Genomic DNA, 16,232 nt, shown 5'->3' on the forward strand with positions numbered 1-16,232 from the left:
TTCAGTCGATGTTTAATAATTATTTAGTTGAATATTTTACAAACATCTACCAAGAATAATCATGCAACCACCATTAAGATGAAAATGTTGAGATCATGTAAATAAGCATTGTAAATAAATTAGTTAGTTGTTGTAGTTGGTTACAAAAAGTTAGTTACAAATGTTAGTTAGAAAATTGGTTACAAGTTAATTAGAGAAAGAATCTTAGTTAGTTATTTTTCTTCTTATCTTTTTGTATATATATCCACATACAGATTGAATGAAATATTCTTTTTCATTCTCTCAAATACTCTCTAAAGCTCCTTCACTCCAATTAATGGAGGTTCTCAACATGGTATCAGAGCTGTAGGATTTCTACTGTAATTTTCGGCCAAACATCACGCTTCTTCTTCTCTGTTTTCCCTCAATTGAAGATCAGGTGTTCATCTTCAGTTTCAGTGATCTGTTGCCATGGCAGTTGAGGAAGTAGCTGTTGTTGCCGGTGAGGTTAGAGCTTCTACTTCAATCGATCACAATCATCCACTGTTTATTCATCCTTCTGATACTCAAGGCTCTCTACTCACTTCAATTCAACTTCTAGGAACTGAAAATTACTCCTTATGGAGTAAATCTTTGAAGCTTGTATTACTTGGTAAAAATAAGCTAGGCTTTTTGCTAAGGAACCTGTACTAAGAGCATGTATCCTTCTTCTATGCATGAACAATGGGAGAGATGCAATGCTATTGTCTTAGGTTGGATTATGAATACGGTTTCTAAAAGCTTAGTTAGCACTGTGATCTATGGATCTGATGCACACACTGTTTGGGAAGATCTTAGAGAAAGGTTTGATAAGGTCAATGCTTCTAGAGCATTTTATCTTCACAAAGAAATTGTTACCCTGTCTCAGGGAACTGCATCTGTGTCGAATTATTTTTCAAGACTAAGAGAACTTTGGGATGAGTTTGAGACACTTATATCACCTCCTTCTTGTGCATGTCCTGAATCCAAACAGTATGCAGAACATTTTCAGTTTCAGAAGTTGTGGCAGTTTTTGATGGGGCTAAATGAGTCTTATGCTCATGCTAAGAGTCAGGTGTTAATGCAGATTCCTACACCAAATGTTAATCAAGCTTATGCTATGATCATTAATGTAGAAAGTCAAAGAGTGAATGGTGCAAGTAGTAGTTCATTCTCAACAGAAACTTCTTCAGAAACTGCTCTTATGAGTAATAGAATGTCTGGTTATAATAGTGGATATCATAACAGTGGTGGTTCTAGCTCAGGTTCAGCTTACTATCCTAACAATGGTTCTAGTGGAAATAGTGGTTATAAAGCTAGAAACAATGGTGATGTACGACAAGGAGGAAGGTCAAATCTCTATTGTGATTACTGTCATTACAGAGGACATACTAAAGATTCTTGTTACAAACTTCATGGCTATCCTAAGAAGAAAGGAAGTTCTTCTTCTCATGCTAACAGTGCTACTGCTGGAGGATGTCAGTCTCCTGAAAATGGAACCTGTGATAATTCTTCTGTAAATACTAATGCTAAGTCCTTTGGTACTTCTTCTAACAATTTCTCAGGAGGTACACAAGGCTTGTCACTCTTTACACATGAACATTACAATCAGATTTTAAAGATGTTGAGCAAAGGAAAAGGCAAGGAAGTAGATTCTATGGCTAATGTTGCAACTGCAAGTTCCTCATGTACTTTTACAGCTCTTATGTCTGATATGGCTCATACAAAGTGGATTATAGATACAGGTGCTTCAAATCATATGGTTCACAGTATGAATCTTATGAAACATTGTACAGATCTTGGAAGTAGAAATGATATGAAAGTAAATTTGCTACTGGTACTCAAGTGGCTATCAGTCATGTTGGAGATTCACTAATTCTTGAGGATAAATTAGTGAAGGATGTTCTCTATGTACCAGAATTTCAGTATAATCTGCTATAAGTCTCTCAACTTACTAAACAACTAAAGTGTGCAGTACTATTTTTCCCTGACTTCTGTGTCTTTCAGGATCTCTTCAGTGGGAGGGTCCTGGGGATTGGTAAGGAAGATCAAGGATTATATCTTCTCAATACAGACACACAACCAAGAACTTTTCAAGACAAGATTACTAGGAACACATGTATCAGTTCATGTATCAGTTCTTCTATCAGTTTTACTTCTGTTTGTTCAATACATAGTCTTTGGCATAAGAGAATGGGGCATGCTCCTTTCACAGTTCTCAGTAGAATACAATGCTTACAAAATGCACCTATGAAAGATCATAATTGTACTGTTTGTCCTATTGCAAAGCAAACAAGGTTACCATTTCCTACTAGTGTGTCTCTATCCAATGCTTGTTTTGATATAGTGCATGCTGATGTATGGGGGCCCTATAGAGTCTCTAACCATGATGGAAAGAGATATTTTTTAACATTGGTAGATGATAAATCCAAATATACTTCGATTTTCTTAATGCACACTAAGTCTAATACTATTGTCTTGCTGAGAGATTTTATCTATATGATCAAAACACAATTTGAGATCTCTGTCAAGTGTGTAAGATCAGAAAATGGAACAGAATTTTTCAATTCCCACGGTAGATGCTTTGTTCAGAGAGCATGGGATTATGCATCAAAGTTCATGTGTTCATTCTCCTCAACAGAATGGTGTAGTTGAGAGGAAACATAGATCTATTCTTGACATGGCTAGAGCCTTAAGATTTCAGGCCTGTATTCCTATTAGATTCTGGGGTATGTGTGTGTCTGCAGCAGTGTACATTCTTAATAGATTACCTACAAAATTACACAAAGCCAAATCTTCATATGAGGTGTTATATGGTCAGGTTCCTTCTCTTGATCATGTAAGAGTTCTTGGTTCTTTATGTTATGCCACTGATCCAAAAAGACTTGATAAATTTGCTCCTAGAGCTATTCCTGCTGTTCATATGGGTTATTCTTCTACTCAGAAAGGATATATCTTATATGATCTTAGTTCTAAAAAAATTTTTGTAAGTAGAGACACTGTATTCAAAGAGGATATTTTTCCTTTCAAAGATCTTAAATCTTCTCCTGAGTCTTTGTTTCCTGTTCTTGATCTTCTTAGTGATCTTGATTCTGAATTACCTACTTCTAGTTCCACTTCTTCTTCTCAGGTTCTTCCATCTAGTAGAGATGTGGTTCAATCTGTTACTCATCCTAGAAGATCATCTAGGCAGTCTAAGCCTCCTGTTTGGTTAGATTCTTATATTACTCCAACAACAAAGAATGCATCTCTATATCCTATTTCTCACTATGTTTCATATAAAGCTTTGTCTTCTACCTATAGAGCTTCTCTTGCTGCCTATTCTGCTACCTCAGAACCTCATACCTACTCAGAAGCCTGTCAAGATCCTCTTTGGGTGGCTGCTATGCAGGATGAAATTGCTGCACTTGAGAATAATGATACTTGGTCTATTGTCTCACTTCCAATTGATAAAGTTGCTATTGGTTGTAAGTGGGTGTTCAAGATTAAATACAAGGCTTCAGGGGAGGTTGAGAGATACAAGGCAAGGCTTGTTGCTAAGGGATACAGTCAACAAGAAGGCCTAGACTTCACTGAGACTTTCTCTCCTGTTGCAAAAATGGTTACTGTTAGGTCTGTTATTGCTCTTGCTGCTTCTTGTGGTTGGTATATATTTCAAATGGATGTTCATAATGCCTTTCTCCAAGGTGATCTTCTTGAAGATTTCTACATGCATATTCCTAAGGGTTTTGCAAACCAGGGGGAGAAACACATGGTTTGCAAGCTTCACAAGTCATTGTATGGACAAAAACAAGCCCCTAGACAATGGAATCTAAAACTTACTGAAGCACTGGTTGATATGGGGTTCTTGCAATCTCATTATGACTATTCAATGTTTACAAAGAAAGTAGGGAAAGAACTTCTTGTCATACTTGTATATGTAGATGATCTTTTGATCACTGGGAGCAGCTTAAAGCTGATACAACAAGTTAGAAAAGACTTGCAGTACAGGTTCAAAATGAAGGATCTTGGAGAGCTGAAATATTTTCTTGGAATTGAGTTTTCCAGAAATGCAGATGGTATTCTTATGAATCAGAGAAAATATGCACTTGGACTTATATCTGAGCTTGGACTTGCAGGGTGTAAACCTGCATCTACTCCCTTAGAGTTCAATCACAAGCTGACATCCACTGTGTTTGATAAATGCACAGGAATGAATGCAGAAGATAAAAGTCTTGAGGATTATGGAAAGTATCAAAGGTTGATAGGCAAACTATTGTACTTTACTATGATTAGGCCTGATATTGCCTTTGTAGTTCAAGTACTTAGTCAATATATGCACTCACCAAAAAACTCTCATATGGAAGCAGCACTTAGAGTTGTGAGATACATAAAAGGTACAGCAGGTCTTGGTTTGTTTATGCCAAGCAATAACATGTCTGAGCTTGTAGCTTATTGTGACTCAGATTGGGGAGCATGTATAGAATCCAGGAAATCAGTGACTGGCTACATAGTCAAGCTGGGAAGTGCTTTAGTGTCTTGGAAAGCAAAGAAACAGAATATAGTCTCAAGAAGTTCTGCAGAAGCAGAGTTCAGAAGCATGGCCACCACAGTTGCTGAAATAATCTGGCTGAAAGGGTTGTTCAAAGAGTTGGGAGTAGAAGTTAAGCTACCTATTCAACTATTTTGTGATAGTAAAGCTGCCATTCAAATAGCAATCCATCCTATCTTCCATGAACGGACAAAACACTTTGATATAGATTGTCATTTTGTATGGGAAAAGATCATGAATGGACTTATTCAAACTCAACACATAGGAACTAAAGAGCAGCAAGCTGACATACTCACTAAAGGATTGTGCAAACCTCAACATGATCTGTTGATTGACAAGCTTGGAATGAAAAATATATTTTTCAATTCTCAGCTTGAGGGGGAGTGTTGAGATCATGTAAATAAGCAATGTAAATAAATTAGTTAGTTGTTGTAGTTAGTTACAAAAAGTTAGTTACAAATGTTAGTTAGAAAATTGGTTACAAGTTAGTTAGAGAAAGAATCTTAGTTAGTTATTTTTCTTCTCATCTTTTTGTATATATATCCACATACAGATTGAATGAAATATTCTTTTTCATTCTCCCAAATACTCTCTAAAGCTCCTTCACTCCCATTAATGGAGGTTCTCAACAGAAAAACTTCACAATAACACAAAAAAACGATCATTATAATATATTGAATATTAATTAATTATACATTACATATATATAGTATATGCACTTGTGTAATTTTTTCCTCCCATTATCATTGTATATAATGTGCATAGTTTATTATATATTCAATATATACTCATCAAGCATACAACGATGATATTAAAGATATAGTTTGAATACAATCATCTCTTCATTCACCGCAAAACATCATTATTCAAAAACATGATGTTTACCTTTTACACCATTGTGAAATCGTAGTGTCTATTTAAAAAGTGTTACTATCTTTTTTAAGAATTAGCTCGTCATAGATGATAGTTAATACATGAACACGTAGTTTTAGATGATTGGCAGATTATTATGCTAATGAGTCAACTCCAAAAATAGTTAAATAATCCTTGTTTTTCAACAAATAATGTCATTGGATGGAATGAGAAGGTTTAAATGTGAAAACGGCCTTTGTTGGTGTCAAAAGTTCTTTAATTTTATTCTACTTTTTGGTAACAAGCTAGAGTCATGGAACTAATAAATAATAAATATTGTAAAGTATTTGTCATAGGTTGTTGTTGTATTTGGCACTTGTTGGTTAGATAATGGAGAAATGAGGAGGATACCATATCAAACATTATACTAAGTAATACTTGCTCCATTTATTTTCCAACCTTTTTGGCAAAGCCAAATTCTTTTCTTCTTTCTTTTCTTTTTTTATTTTTTTTAAAAAAAAATTCTTAACTGCTTACCAAAAGTTTTAGTCAGTTGTCATGCTTTGAGTTTTAACATCGTGCGGATTACTGTTCAAGAAAGATTAAAATAATATTAATGATAGGATCATGACATACACATGGTATGATGTTTTTGGTTGTTTTTTTTATAATAGATCCAATAAGGAAGTTGAAAAATTGAAATCATAGTATACAAAATTCGCACTTGAAATCTCAAGGTGAATTGAATTTCTTAAATAATTAAGTCAATTTCTAGTCTCGGAGAATTCATAATCCACATATATGTATATCGTATACATAAAAAAAAAATACCAATATAATATAACTTTTTATAAAAAATAAATTTGAATGGGCCACATGAAAAGTTTTTGAAATAGCTTAATTTTAAATGGAGATGGTGAGTGAGATGTTAGGAGAGAAATCCAGAAAATTAGTGTATCTTTAAGATTCCCCATTTTAAGGCAATTGATAAAAATGCTACATAAGTGATGTTACACTTAAACCAATATCAAACATAAACTTTGCCAGCGCCATTATATGATTTTGATGTAGATATTTATTTTCTAAAGCCTTTTGCACCAAAATGATACCTTTAAAAAGAAAAAGACATACCATCGCATGAAGGAATGACAAGTCTAGTGTGTCTTATCAACAAAAATTACACCTAATAGTGAGAAGATAAATAGAAATTCGTTGTAGTTAAAGTACGTGTAATGACCAAACTCTAATAAGCTAGTTATCATCAAATCCCACACGCAAATTGCAAGTGACACCTCGATAGGGGTGACAATTGGGTGGGTTAAATCAAATTTGATCGAGTCAAAATAAATTAATATAACAATCAGATCAAGACTTAACTTAACCTAACCTAACCCAAAATTGTTTGCGCTAAAATGAGTTAGGTAATGAATTATATTATGGGTCAAGACTCAAGTCAACTCAATTTTTACTACGCTTAATTGTTTTATTTGTTTTTTAAAACTATTTTAGTTCCCAGTAAAAGAATTTTTGTTCATTATTGCTATAAACGACATATCAAATTGAAAAAAAGTTTTTTTAAAAAAATATTTTGATAAAATATTTTCATGAGTTAATTCAGATTACATATCAACGCAATTTTAATGAATTGAAATGGAATATATTGAGCTAATGAATGGCTGAATCAAACAAATCACCTAACTTAAACCAGTTAGGTGAGTTAGTATTCGATTTTGCCACCCCTACGCCAAATGAAGCACGTTCAATAATTGCAAGCTCCACCAATTTCTAATGACGAACCAATAACACACGTCAAATTCAATTAAAAAATTTGACTCAATTAGTTATTCTCACTCTTTCTCTATCTCAATTTTGCTATTCCAACTATCGAGTTCAATTAATTTAGATTCACCTAACTTGATCATTCTATTTCTTGATTTGACGCTAAAATTTAATTACATGACAAGTTAATTTTTACGTTTATTGAAATATCAATTCTGCAGAGAACATCAAACATCCCCTTTTTCTTTTTAGCCTTGGGACTTTGTAATAAAATAGAGGGTTAGAGAGAGACGGCAGATGTGTAGCTTCTAATCCTATATAATATAAACATAAAATACCAATACAATCAAAAAAAAGAAAAAATCTTACTGAATAAGAAGAGCCTACATAAATACAAATTCATTTCATCAAGAGAGCTACATTTTTCTCTACTATCAAATACATCAAAAATCACCCTTCCTCATTGATAAGAAGTGTAAAATGACATTCTATGTTTATGAACAATCGTTCATGATCCTTTCGAAAGTCTCGTCCTTCGTATCACTTCCTTTTCCAACTCTTCCGTCCCTCCTACTTCTTCCAGTTCCTGCATTAATAGTATTTCCACTTATGTTTACATTAGAAACAATGTTATGTGTAACTTTAAAGTTGTTATTAACATAAAGGATCTCAGAGTAAAGGCACCTTAGGTCCGAAGAACAAGCCATATGGGACACCATTGAACTTCTCTGAGTGATGAAGCTGCAAATTCAAAAATCATTAGAAAACTACCAGCCAATCTAACATTAATCGTACTACTTCACAGTCGCGCTAAGTGTGATTGAATTACCGAATGAGCAGCAGCCACCTTCCTAAGATAAGGTACATTGGCTACAGGTCCAACTGGGAATCTCTTGTGAACCAAACCATCGTGAACAAACATGTATGCCATTCCAAATACTGTGATCCCTAGCCCCTGCATAACCGGAGATCATTTCATCAAAATTTAACATGTTGGACTTAAGATCAATACATAGATAGACACACTAATCTTAATCGAGCAAGATCAATTACATGTTCCATTGAACTAATTGATTGTAACTCAATGGAACATGAGTTCATTAGTTATTTTAAATACGTTTGATGGAAACCATAGTTAACTAAAGAAAGAAAGTTCAATGAGAACATACAGCACCGAAGCATAGTCCGGCAATGAGGCCTTTATGGAAGAAACCATAGTTGAGGAGGGCTATTGCTGGAACAGCGTTTGTTATGGCGAAAACGTCGTTCAGCTCAAAAGGTCCTTCTCTTGGTTTGTGGTGTGACTGCAACCATATATGAAGTTATTTACCCCAAGAATTGAAATAAAGCATTTGACTTAATCGCAGCACACAAACCTCATGCATGTGCCATAGTGAAGCATGCCACAGTGCTTTGTGTGCCCATCTCGCCCAAAACTCCATTCCTACCTGAAATTGCAAATTCAAACACTTTCAAAATCAGTTGTGCTATTTCTAGCGCACAATGAAGATAGCAAAAGGAACTTACAGCAGCACCAACAGAGAGAGCAAATGTACCCAACATTTCGGTTACAGGAACTTCTCCTCCCTATACCCAAACCCAAAAATAAAATCAGTAACAAGTAAGTCTCGAAAAGAAGAGTAAAGTGCGAATTCATGTACCTCCATTTGCCACGAAAATCTGTAATAAACAGCCATAACAGCCATAGAAGTAATCCCAAAACTAGACATTATAGCAGCCACAAGATAAGTAAACCTCTCCGATTTCTTCCTAGCCAGTTTCTCCGCCAAGCGAGTAGCTAAGATCTGTTCCTCAATCTTCTTTTCAAAATCCTCAGCCTCATCGTCAAATTGAGGTTTCAGCTTCTCATCCTCGAGAACAAAGCAAACAGTGAAACTGGGTTTTCTTCTAGACCTCAAAATTGGGCCTAGATTAAGAGAAAAAGGAGAGATTGGAGAAACATGTGAGGTTGTCGAAGTAGGTTTTGGGCCAAGAAACGGTGAATGACGGAAATAAAAAGTTCGTGAGGTAGAGGAGGCGGAGATTCTGGCGGCGGCAGCCATTGATTGTGGAGATGACCAATTTAGACTCTCTCTCAGAGAGGGTGATGGCAGTTAAAGGGGAAGGGCAATTTAAGGAAATGTGTGCGTGAGAGTGAAAGTGGAAGAAAATGCACTACAGCCACAAGTTCAGTTTGTGGAGGGACTCATCTTTTAGGTGCTAAAACATTTTAGCCATTGGGAGAGAATAGGCTTTTTTTCGTCCTAACTTTCATAAAAATTACACTATTGTTGCCCCACTTACTATTTTTTCCTTTTTTAACAAAATTGTGGATGAACCTTAATCATCCATCTATTATTTTATTCTTTCATTTTTAGAATTAAACTCACATTCAAAATTGTGGTAAAGTACATTTGAGCTGCTGATTTCTTCCCTGAAGAATAGAAATGTCAATCTTTAATATATTTTGATATGCACAGCATAATTTCTGGCAAGAGGGAATTTGCTTTCGATATTTGAAGGCAACAATTTCAGCCATCCCTAGCTCATATAGTGAGATAGTATATCACTAATCGATAATTATAAGTGATTTCAAATTCTTTGTACATTACTACTTATCACCTGAACTGAGGATGAATTTAACGATTTATTCATTTTTACAGTTTTTTATTTAGATTATTAGAAATATGTCATCCAAAATATAAGAAGCGTGCATCTGATTTTGATACTAACATATAACCTTTGACTTGAGTAGGAAGATTATTAAATATTGAGTATTTTTTGATCGAAGTTAAAAGCGTAGCTCTTAATTTGTATGTTACTTAATTATAAGTATGAGATGATGGCTTCAAATTAGATGGAGAAAACATTTGAATTTTCAGATTTGAATTTTCAGGTGGGACATTTTGGTTATTAAATTAGAAAAGGGAGAAAGTGGAAGATGGAAAAGGACAGATGGCAGCAAAGCAGAAGAGAAATATGAGGTGGATGAGCTGTTCCAGGATTGCGGACAGTGAATCAACATCCAACCAAAAGCAACCCGTACTCATTTTCTCGATTTCCTAAGCATTTCATTTTTTACTTTATATCAAAAAAAATTATTTTTTTAAAAAGGATAAAACTGTCATTAAAATATTTTATGATTTTAAACACTATCGTGTAAAAAATTTAAATAAGAAGAACTAGAAGATATTTTTTTAAATGTTTTTTAAGAGTTAATTACTTAGATACACACAAGTTTTTAATTAAAAAAAATTGTGATTTACATGTGTTAAAGAATGGTAAAAGTCTTACATCACTGATTAATGAGATGGGGTAAACTCCTTACGTGGCTTGGTCAATCCTTCTCCCTTTGAGCTAGTTTTTTTAGTGTGAGTTAGGTCTAAGACCTAATTTCACATGATATCAGAGCAGGGCTCGTCTCACCCGATATTGGAGCCCCCAAAATCAAAATTGCTCACGCACCAGATGCAAAGCACTGAGCGTAAGGTGGAGTGTTAAAAAATGACAAAAGTTTCACATCGATAATTAATGAGATGTGTGGACTCCTTATAAAGCTTGGTCAATCCTCCTCCTTTTAGGATGTGACTTAGGCCTAAGACCTAATTTCCCAACATGAGCATTACCTAAAAATAAGTAAGAAAATTTGGAGAAATTATATGTAATTTGTTATATATATATATATATATATATATATATATATTTGTGTGTGTGTGAGAGAGATAAATTCAAGTGAATTTGCATGTAATTTGTAAAAAATTATTAAATTCAAAATTTGGTCAATAAATATTTTGCATTATATTAGAATAACTCTTAAATAGTGTATAACCTCTAACTTATATGGTAACTAGTTCCTCGAATGTGTGTTGTACGTTTATCCAATACAATTATTATAAAGTTGAATTATTATATAGAAAATATTGAAAAATATTAATTTTACCAATTTGTATTTTATTCATTAAATTAAATTTGAAAAATAATAATACTAGTATAGCATCTAATTATATGAATATATCAATATGATCTATCCTTAACAATCTCTCATTACGCTTCATATAGTAAGCACAAAAAAACTTAAAGAAACTCTATCAGTAAGGAAAGGATAAAAGAAAAAAGGATTATAAAAGTACCTTTAAAAACAAATATAAAAGTCATAAATTAGTAATTTCAGCATTAATAATATAGAGTTATAACATTCATAATTTCACAGTAGATTAAATTAAAGAAGTATAAATCGATAAAGAATACAAAAAAATCTAAACAGATAAGAACAAATATAATATTCATATCTTTTTTAAGACTTTAATTATAACAATATATATATATATATATATATATATATATATATATAGTAAAAAGAAATATATAATGAGTAGAGTTCTTGATGATACCTTCTCCCATAACAAAAAAAACTCATCTAAAATTATAAAGATTAAATCATGTTACAAAATAGCATTCTAATTAAGATCAAACAAATATTAATATATAAAACAAAAAAAACATGAAAATTGCCTAATAGTTTACATCAAAAAGAGGCAACTGGTAAAGAAAAATTACTTTTTCATGATACATATATATAGCTAAAGATTTATAGGATAAGATGAAATGATGAAGAGTTGTTTCAATTAATTTTCAAAAGTTAGTGATCTTAGACATGATGGAGAGAAAAGGTTGATTGTTTTTACTAATAATTCAATACATTTAATTATACTAATTATAGAGAAAGGATAACAAATTTAATCTATTTAACCACACTAATTATAGAGAAAGAATAGCGAATTTTTATTTTTTTTTAAAAAGTAATTTCTAACAATTTTCTATGAAATAGTTTCTAACAATTTTCTATGAAAGATTTCGTCTTTCAAAGTTTGACTTTACACCTTCATATTTTTAGCATAGTATAATATATATAATTATTACTTAGTATTTAAATAATTAGAACTTAAATTATTATCTAGATGCATGTAGTTTAATATGATTATTTATGTCACGACCCAAACCGGGTTGCGACTGGCACCCACACTTACCCTCCTATGTGAGCAAACCAACCAATCTAAACCTTAACATTTCAATATAATATAAACAGAAAGTAATGCGGAAGACTTAAACTCATAAATAGAATCAATAACTATTATTATCCCCAAAATCTGGAAGTCATCATCACAAGAACATCTATAATCAAATTACTAAACTAAGAGTATTCTAAGAAGCTAAAAATACATAAGAAGCTAGTCCATGCCGGAAGTTCAAGGCATCAAGACTTGAAGAAGAAGATCCAGTCCAAGCTAGAAGCATTAGCTCACCCTGAATTTTCGATTGTAGTAAGACTGGCTTGAATTACTGTTGAGTCGAAGATGACGGCACGTCTGCTGCACTCCACAAATAAACAAGAAGAAACAATAAAAGTAGGGGTCAGTACAAAACACGGGTACTGAGTAGATATCATCGGCCAACTCAAAATAGAAAACAGTATGTATTAAGCAATATCATAAAATCAACTAATATCCTTAGCATGCAGCATTTACAGTTACCATAACCCTTGGTTACCACACCAAGCACATCAATGAGGACTCACACCTCCTCATCATACTCATTTGGGAATTAGGTTCATTAGATTGAATATATTAACATCTTTCAAGATTCATTATCTTTATTCCCCTCGTGTCGGTACGTGACACTCCGCTCCTCAATATACTATCTTGGTGTCGGAACGTGACACTCCGATCCTCATTCTATCCTGGTACCGGAACGTGGCACCCGATCCATATTCTATCCTGGTGTCGGAACGTGACACTCCGATCCTCATATACTATCCTGGTACCGGAACGTGGCACCCGATCCATATTCTATCCTGGTGTCGGAACGTGACACTCTGATCCTCATTCTATCCTGGTACCGGAACGTGGTACCCGATCCATATTCTATCCTGGTGTCGGAACGTGACACTCCGATCCTCATATACTATCCTGGTACCGGAACGTGGCACCCGATCCATATTCTATCCTGGTACCGGAACGTGGCACCCGATCCCCTAATCTCACCACTTTCGTTCATCAAGCCTTCTTTTATACCAAGGCATCATCTTAACAATGTAGATTAGGGTTTCTTTTCAAGATTTGGGATTCAATAGCTTCATCATGCTTATTTATTCACAATTACATAATCACATCATTCATGCAAGCATACAATTAAGCAAATAGAAGGTTTACAATACTACTAACACATATCATTCGCTATTAAGAGTTTACTACGAATAGCATGAAAACCATAACCTACCTCCACCGAAGAGTTGAATCAAGCAAGAATTTTCCCAAAGCTTTGTTTCTCCCTTCTCGTTCGATTTTCTCTCTCTCTCTCTCTTGTTCTTTCTATTTTCTTTATTCAAACCCTCTTTCTTTTACCCTAATTAGTATATAATTAAGAATAAAAGATGGCAATAATACCCCACTAATTAACTTAGGGTTACCTCTTTTAACCCCTCAAGAATTTTAGTTATTAATATAACCCCACGAAATCTATAATTAAGGAAAGAATAGTCCAAAAACGTCCCTTAAAACTTCACCAGAAATCCGACTCTGCCTGGGATTTGCGCAACTTGTGACGGGCCGTCGTGCCTGCGACGGTCCGTCCTGCAGGTCGTCGCAAGAGTTAGAGAGTCAATTTCCACTGAACAATCTATGACGGTCCGTCACGCCTGTGACGGTCCGTCCTGCCATTCCGTCACGAAGTTCAGAGAGTCGATTTTCAGTACCCAAATTTCAGATTTTCTAAGTGTTTTGAAACGAGACCCTGCGATGGTCCGTCGTGCCCATGACGGATCGTCGTTTGGTCTGTCGCCTCAGCCTGTTTTTCCAGAATTGAAGTTTGTTGCTCAAAACGACTAAACAGGTCGTTACAATTTAATATTAAATTAATTATATATTAATATTAATTTAATTTAGAAATAAAATAAGAACAAAATGATACTTCAACTTTTAAGTTAGGAGCTTCCCAATTATAATAATATATGATATATTATATAAAAAAAGTTAAGATAATTTTAATAGTTAGATAGCTTAAAACTTTTTTATGTTAATAAAAAATATACCACATAAAAATTCTCGATCTCTTATCCCCATAAAACATTTAATTTTATCTCACAATTTCATATTATAATTTTAAAACATCATTCCATATAGTAGGATCAAATAAATCTAAACAACATTCTTATATTTGGATGTGGACCTTAGTCATTAATTCCTCCTTTAAAAAAATTATCACCAAAATTACACATGGAATGAGACACGTTTTCCTATCGTTTAGAGGCGGTCAGTTCACCACGCCATACTATTTTATATATATATATATATATATATATATATATATATATATATATATATAGATAGATAGATAGATAGATAGATAGTTTATAATTATGCAATTTATTTATTTTTTCTTCTTTTATAATTTTGAAATAAATTAAAATGAGACGAATAAATTATAAAGTAATTATTTTAGCCGCAACCTAAGTGATAAATATAGAATTCCTTATAGAAGTCATCGATATTTTTGTTTTACGTGTTCGTTGTTGAACCAAAAACTAGGTGATCTCTTTTTTTTCTTCTTTTTTTCTCTTTTCGTTAGCTTCCTTTGTCATTTTTTCCACAACTTGGGGACATGTTTACGTGCCCATTCGGCCACCATCTCTTTAATGGTTTTTGTATTTTAAAAAAAAAAAAATTTAAATTTGTTATGTGTATTCAAGTAGTGGTTCTGTTTTCAAATTTATCTGACAGAAGAATACAAGTTTTTGGTGTCTCTATCAAAGATCCTTTTCTGATTTCTGAGGAATTAATCACACTAGAATGGTCATATTAATTAGAAATGGATTCAACATCTCATTTTAAGACAGAAAGAAACTAAGGTAATGACATAATGGATTAAATATATATTAATTTAAAAAGAGTTAATGGTCAAAAACATATCTGACTTATCCAGTTATTATGAATTTTATATTAAATTTGAACTATCAAGTATGAGTTACAAGCTATTTGAACTATCACCAATCAACATATTAGTTTTCCCCTTTTTCTACTTGTAATATAAGGAGTAATTTTTAACCTATATATGAAGTATATTTTCAATTCAAAGTTATAGACCTCAACTATTAATTGTTCATTTTTTTCTATGTCAACGAGTAAAACAATGAACAATTAATAGTTAAGGTGTATTTAGTAAGATAGTTTGTAACAATTAATAGTTAAAATCTACAACTTAGAATTAAAAATATACTTGGTATATAGGTTAAAGATGACTCCTTATTTTCTTAATACTAATATATATTTAAAGAATTATTGACTTTACTAATAAATTTGTTTCCATATTTCCTACATGCAAATTGCATTCATATGAACATGTATATTCATGAGATGTTTTTGATTTCAGAAACTAGTGGATAGCCCATAGGACTTATGTCTAGCTCATGGGCCTTTTGATGTTATGGACTGCAAAAGCAGAACAGCCCACGAGACCACTTGCACTCCAATTCGAGAAGGGAAAAATAAAAATAACACTACAGACACATTTAAGATGTTAAATATCAAGTTATAAACAAACTTTTTAATAATAAATTACTTATAGCATATTATTATCAAGTTATCGCATATCAAGAAATAATATATTATTCTCATTAATTTTTTAAAATAATAATTAACTTATTTAAATAATTCAATTACCATATTTAAACCAATGTAGTTAATTAAATTTATTATTTTAAGTTACCTTTTTTAAACAAAATTCTTAATTAATTTAATTTAAATTAAATATTATATAGTTACCTTTTTTAAGATAATTACAAAATAATAGGGATTTTATCAAAATCTAAAACAATTACAGTTTTATTTTTAAAACTGTAAAACGTTATCTAATTTTTTTTTATATTCCCCAAATTTTTGTTCTTTCCCAAGTCTTTTCAAAATCATTACATTTGCACGCCTATCAAAACTCTTCACCAAATTCGCACGCCTAAATTGTTACTTTCACCAAATTTTCTCTCAAAATAACTTCTCTCTTAACAGTCTTCTTCAAGAATTCT

The 16,232-nt window shown here is 32.7% G+C and overlaps 2 protein-coding genes across 2 annotated transcripts; one reads left to right on the plus strand and one right to left on the minus strand.

The window, feature by feature from the left end:
* Positions 1–450: 450 nt before the first annotated feature.
* Positions 451–1,873, plus strand: LOC138349317 (uncharacterized). Its single transcript, XM_069299640.1, has 2 exons — positions 451–631; positions 732–1,873. The coding sequence occupies exons 1-2, from the start codon at positions 451–453 to the stop codon at positions 1,871–1,873; spliced, it is 1,323 nt and encodes a 440-aa protein (XP_069155741.1).
* A 5,631-nt stretch (positions 1,874–7,504) lies between these two features.
* On the minus strand, positions 7,505–9,262 carry CrtR-b1 (beta-carotene hydroxylase). The gene is made up of 7 exons (NM_001247419.2): positions 8,821–9,262; positions 8,687–8,746; positions 8,536–8,607; positions 8,329–8,463; positions 7,989–8,114; positions 7,844–7,900; positions 7,505–7,745 (listed from the first exon to the last, which is right to left on the minus strand). Exons 1-7 carry the CDS (start codon positions 9,220–9,222, stop codon positions 7,668–7,670), a joined length of 930 nt encoding a protein of 309 aa, NP_001234348.1. The 5' UTR covers positions 9,223–9,262; the 3' UTR covers positions 7,505–7,667.
* Positions 9,263–16,232: the final 6,970 nt, after the last annotated feature.

Source organism: Solanum lycopersicum, chromosome 6 (assembly GCF_036512215.1).
Source record: "Solanum lycopersicum chromosome 6, SLM_r2.1".
NCBI classification, from domain to species: domain Eukaryota; kingdom Viridiplantae; phylum Streptophyta; class Magnoliopsida; order Solanales; family Solanaceae; genus Solanum; species Solanum lycopersicum.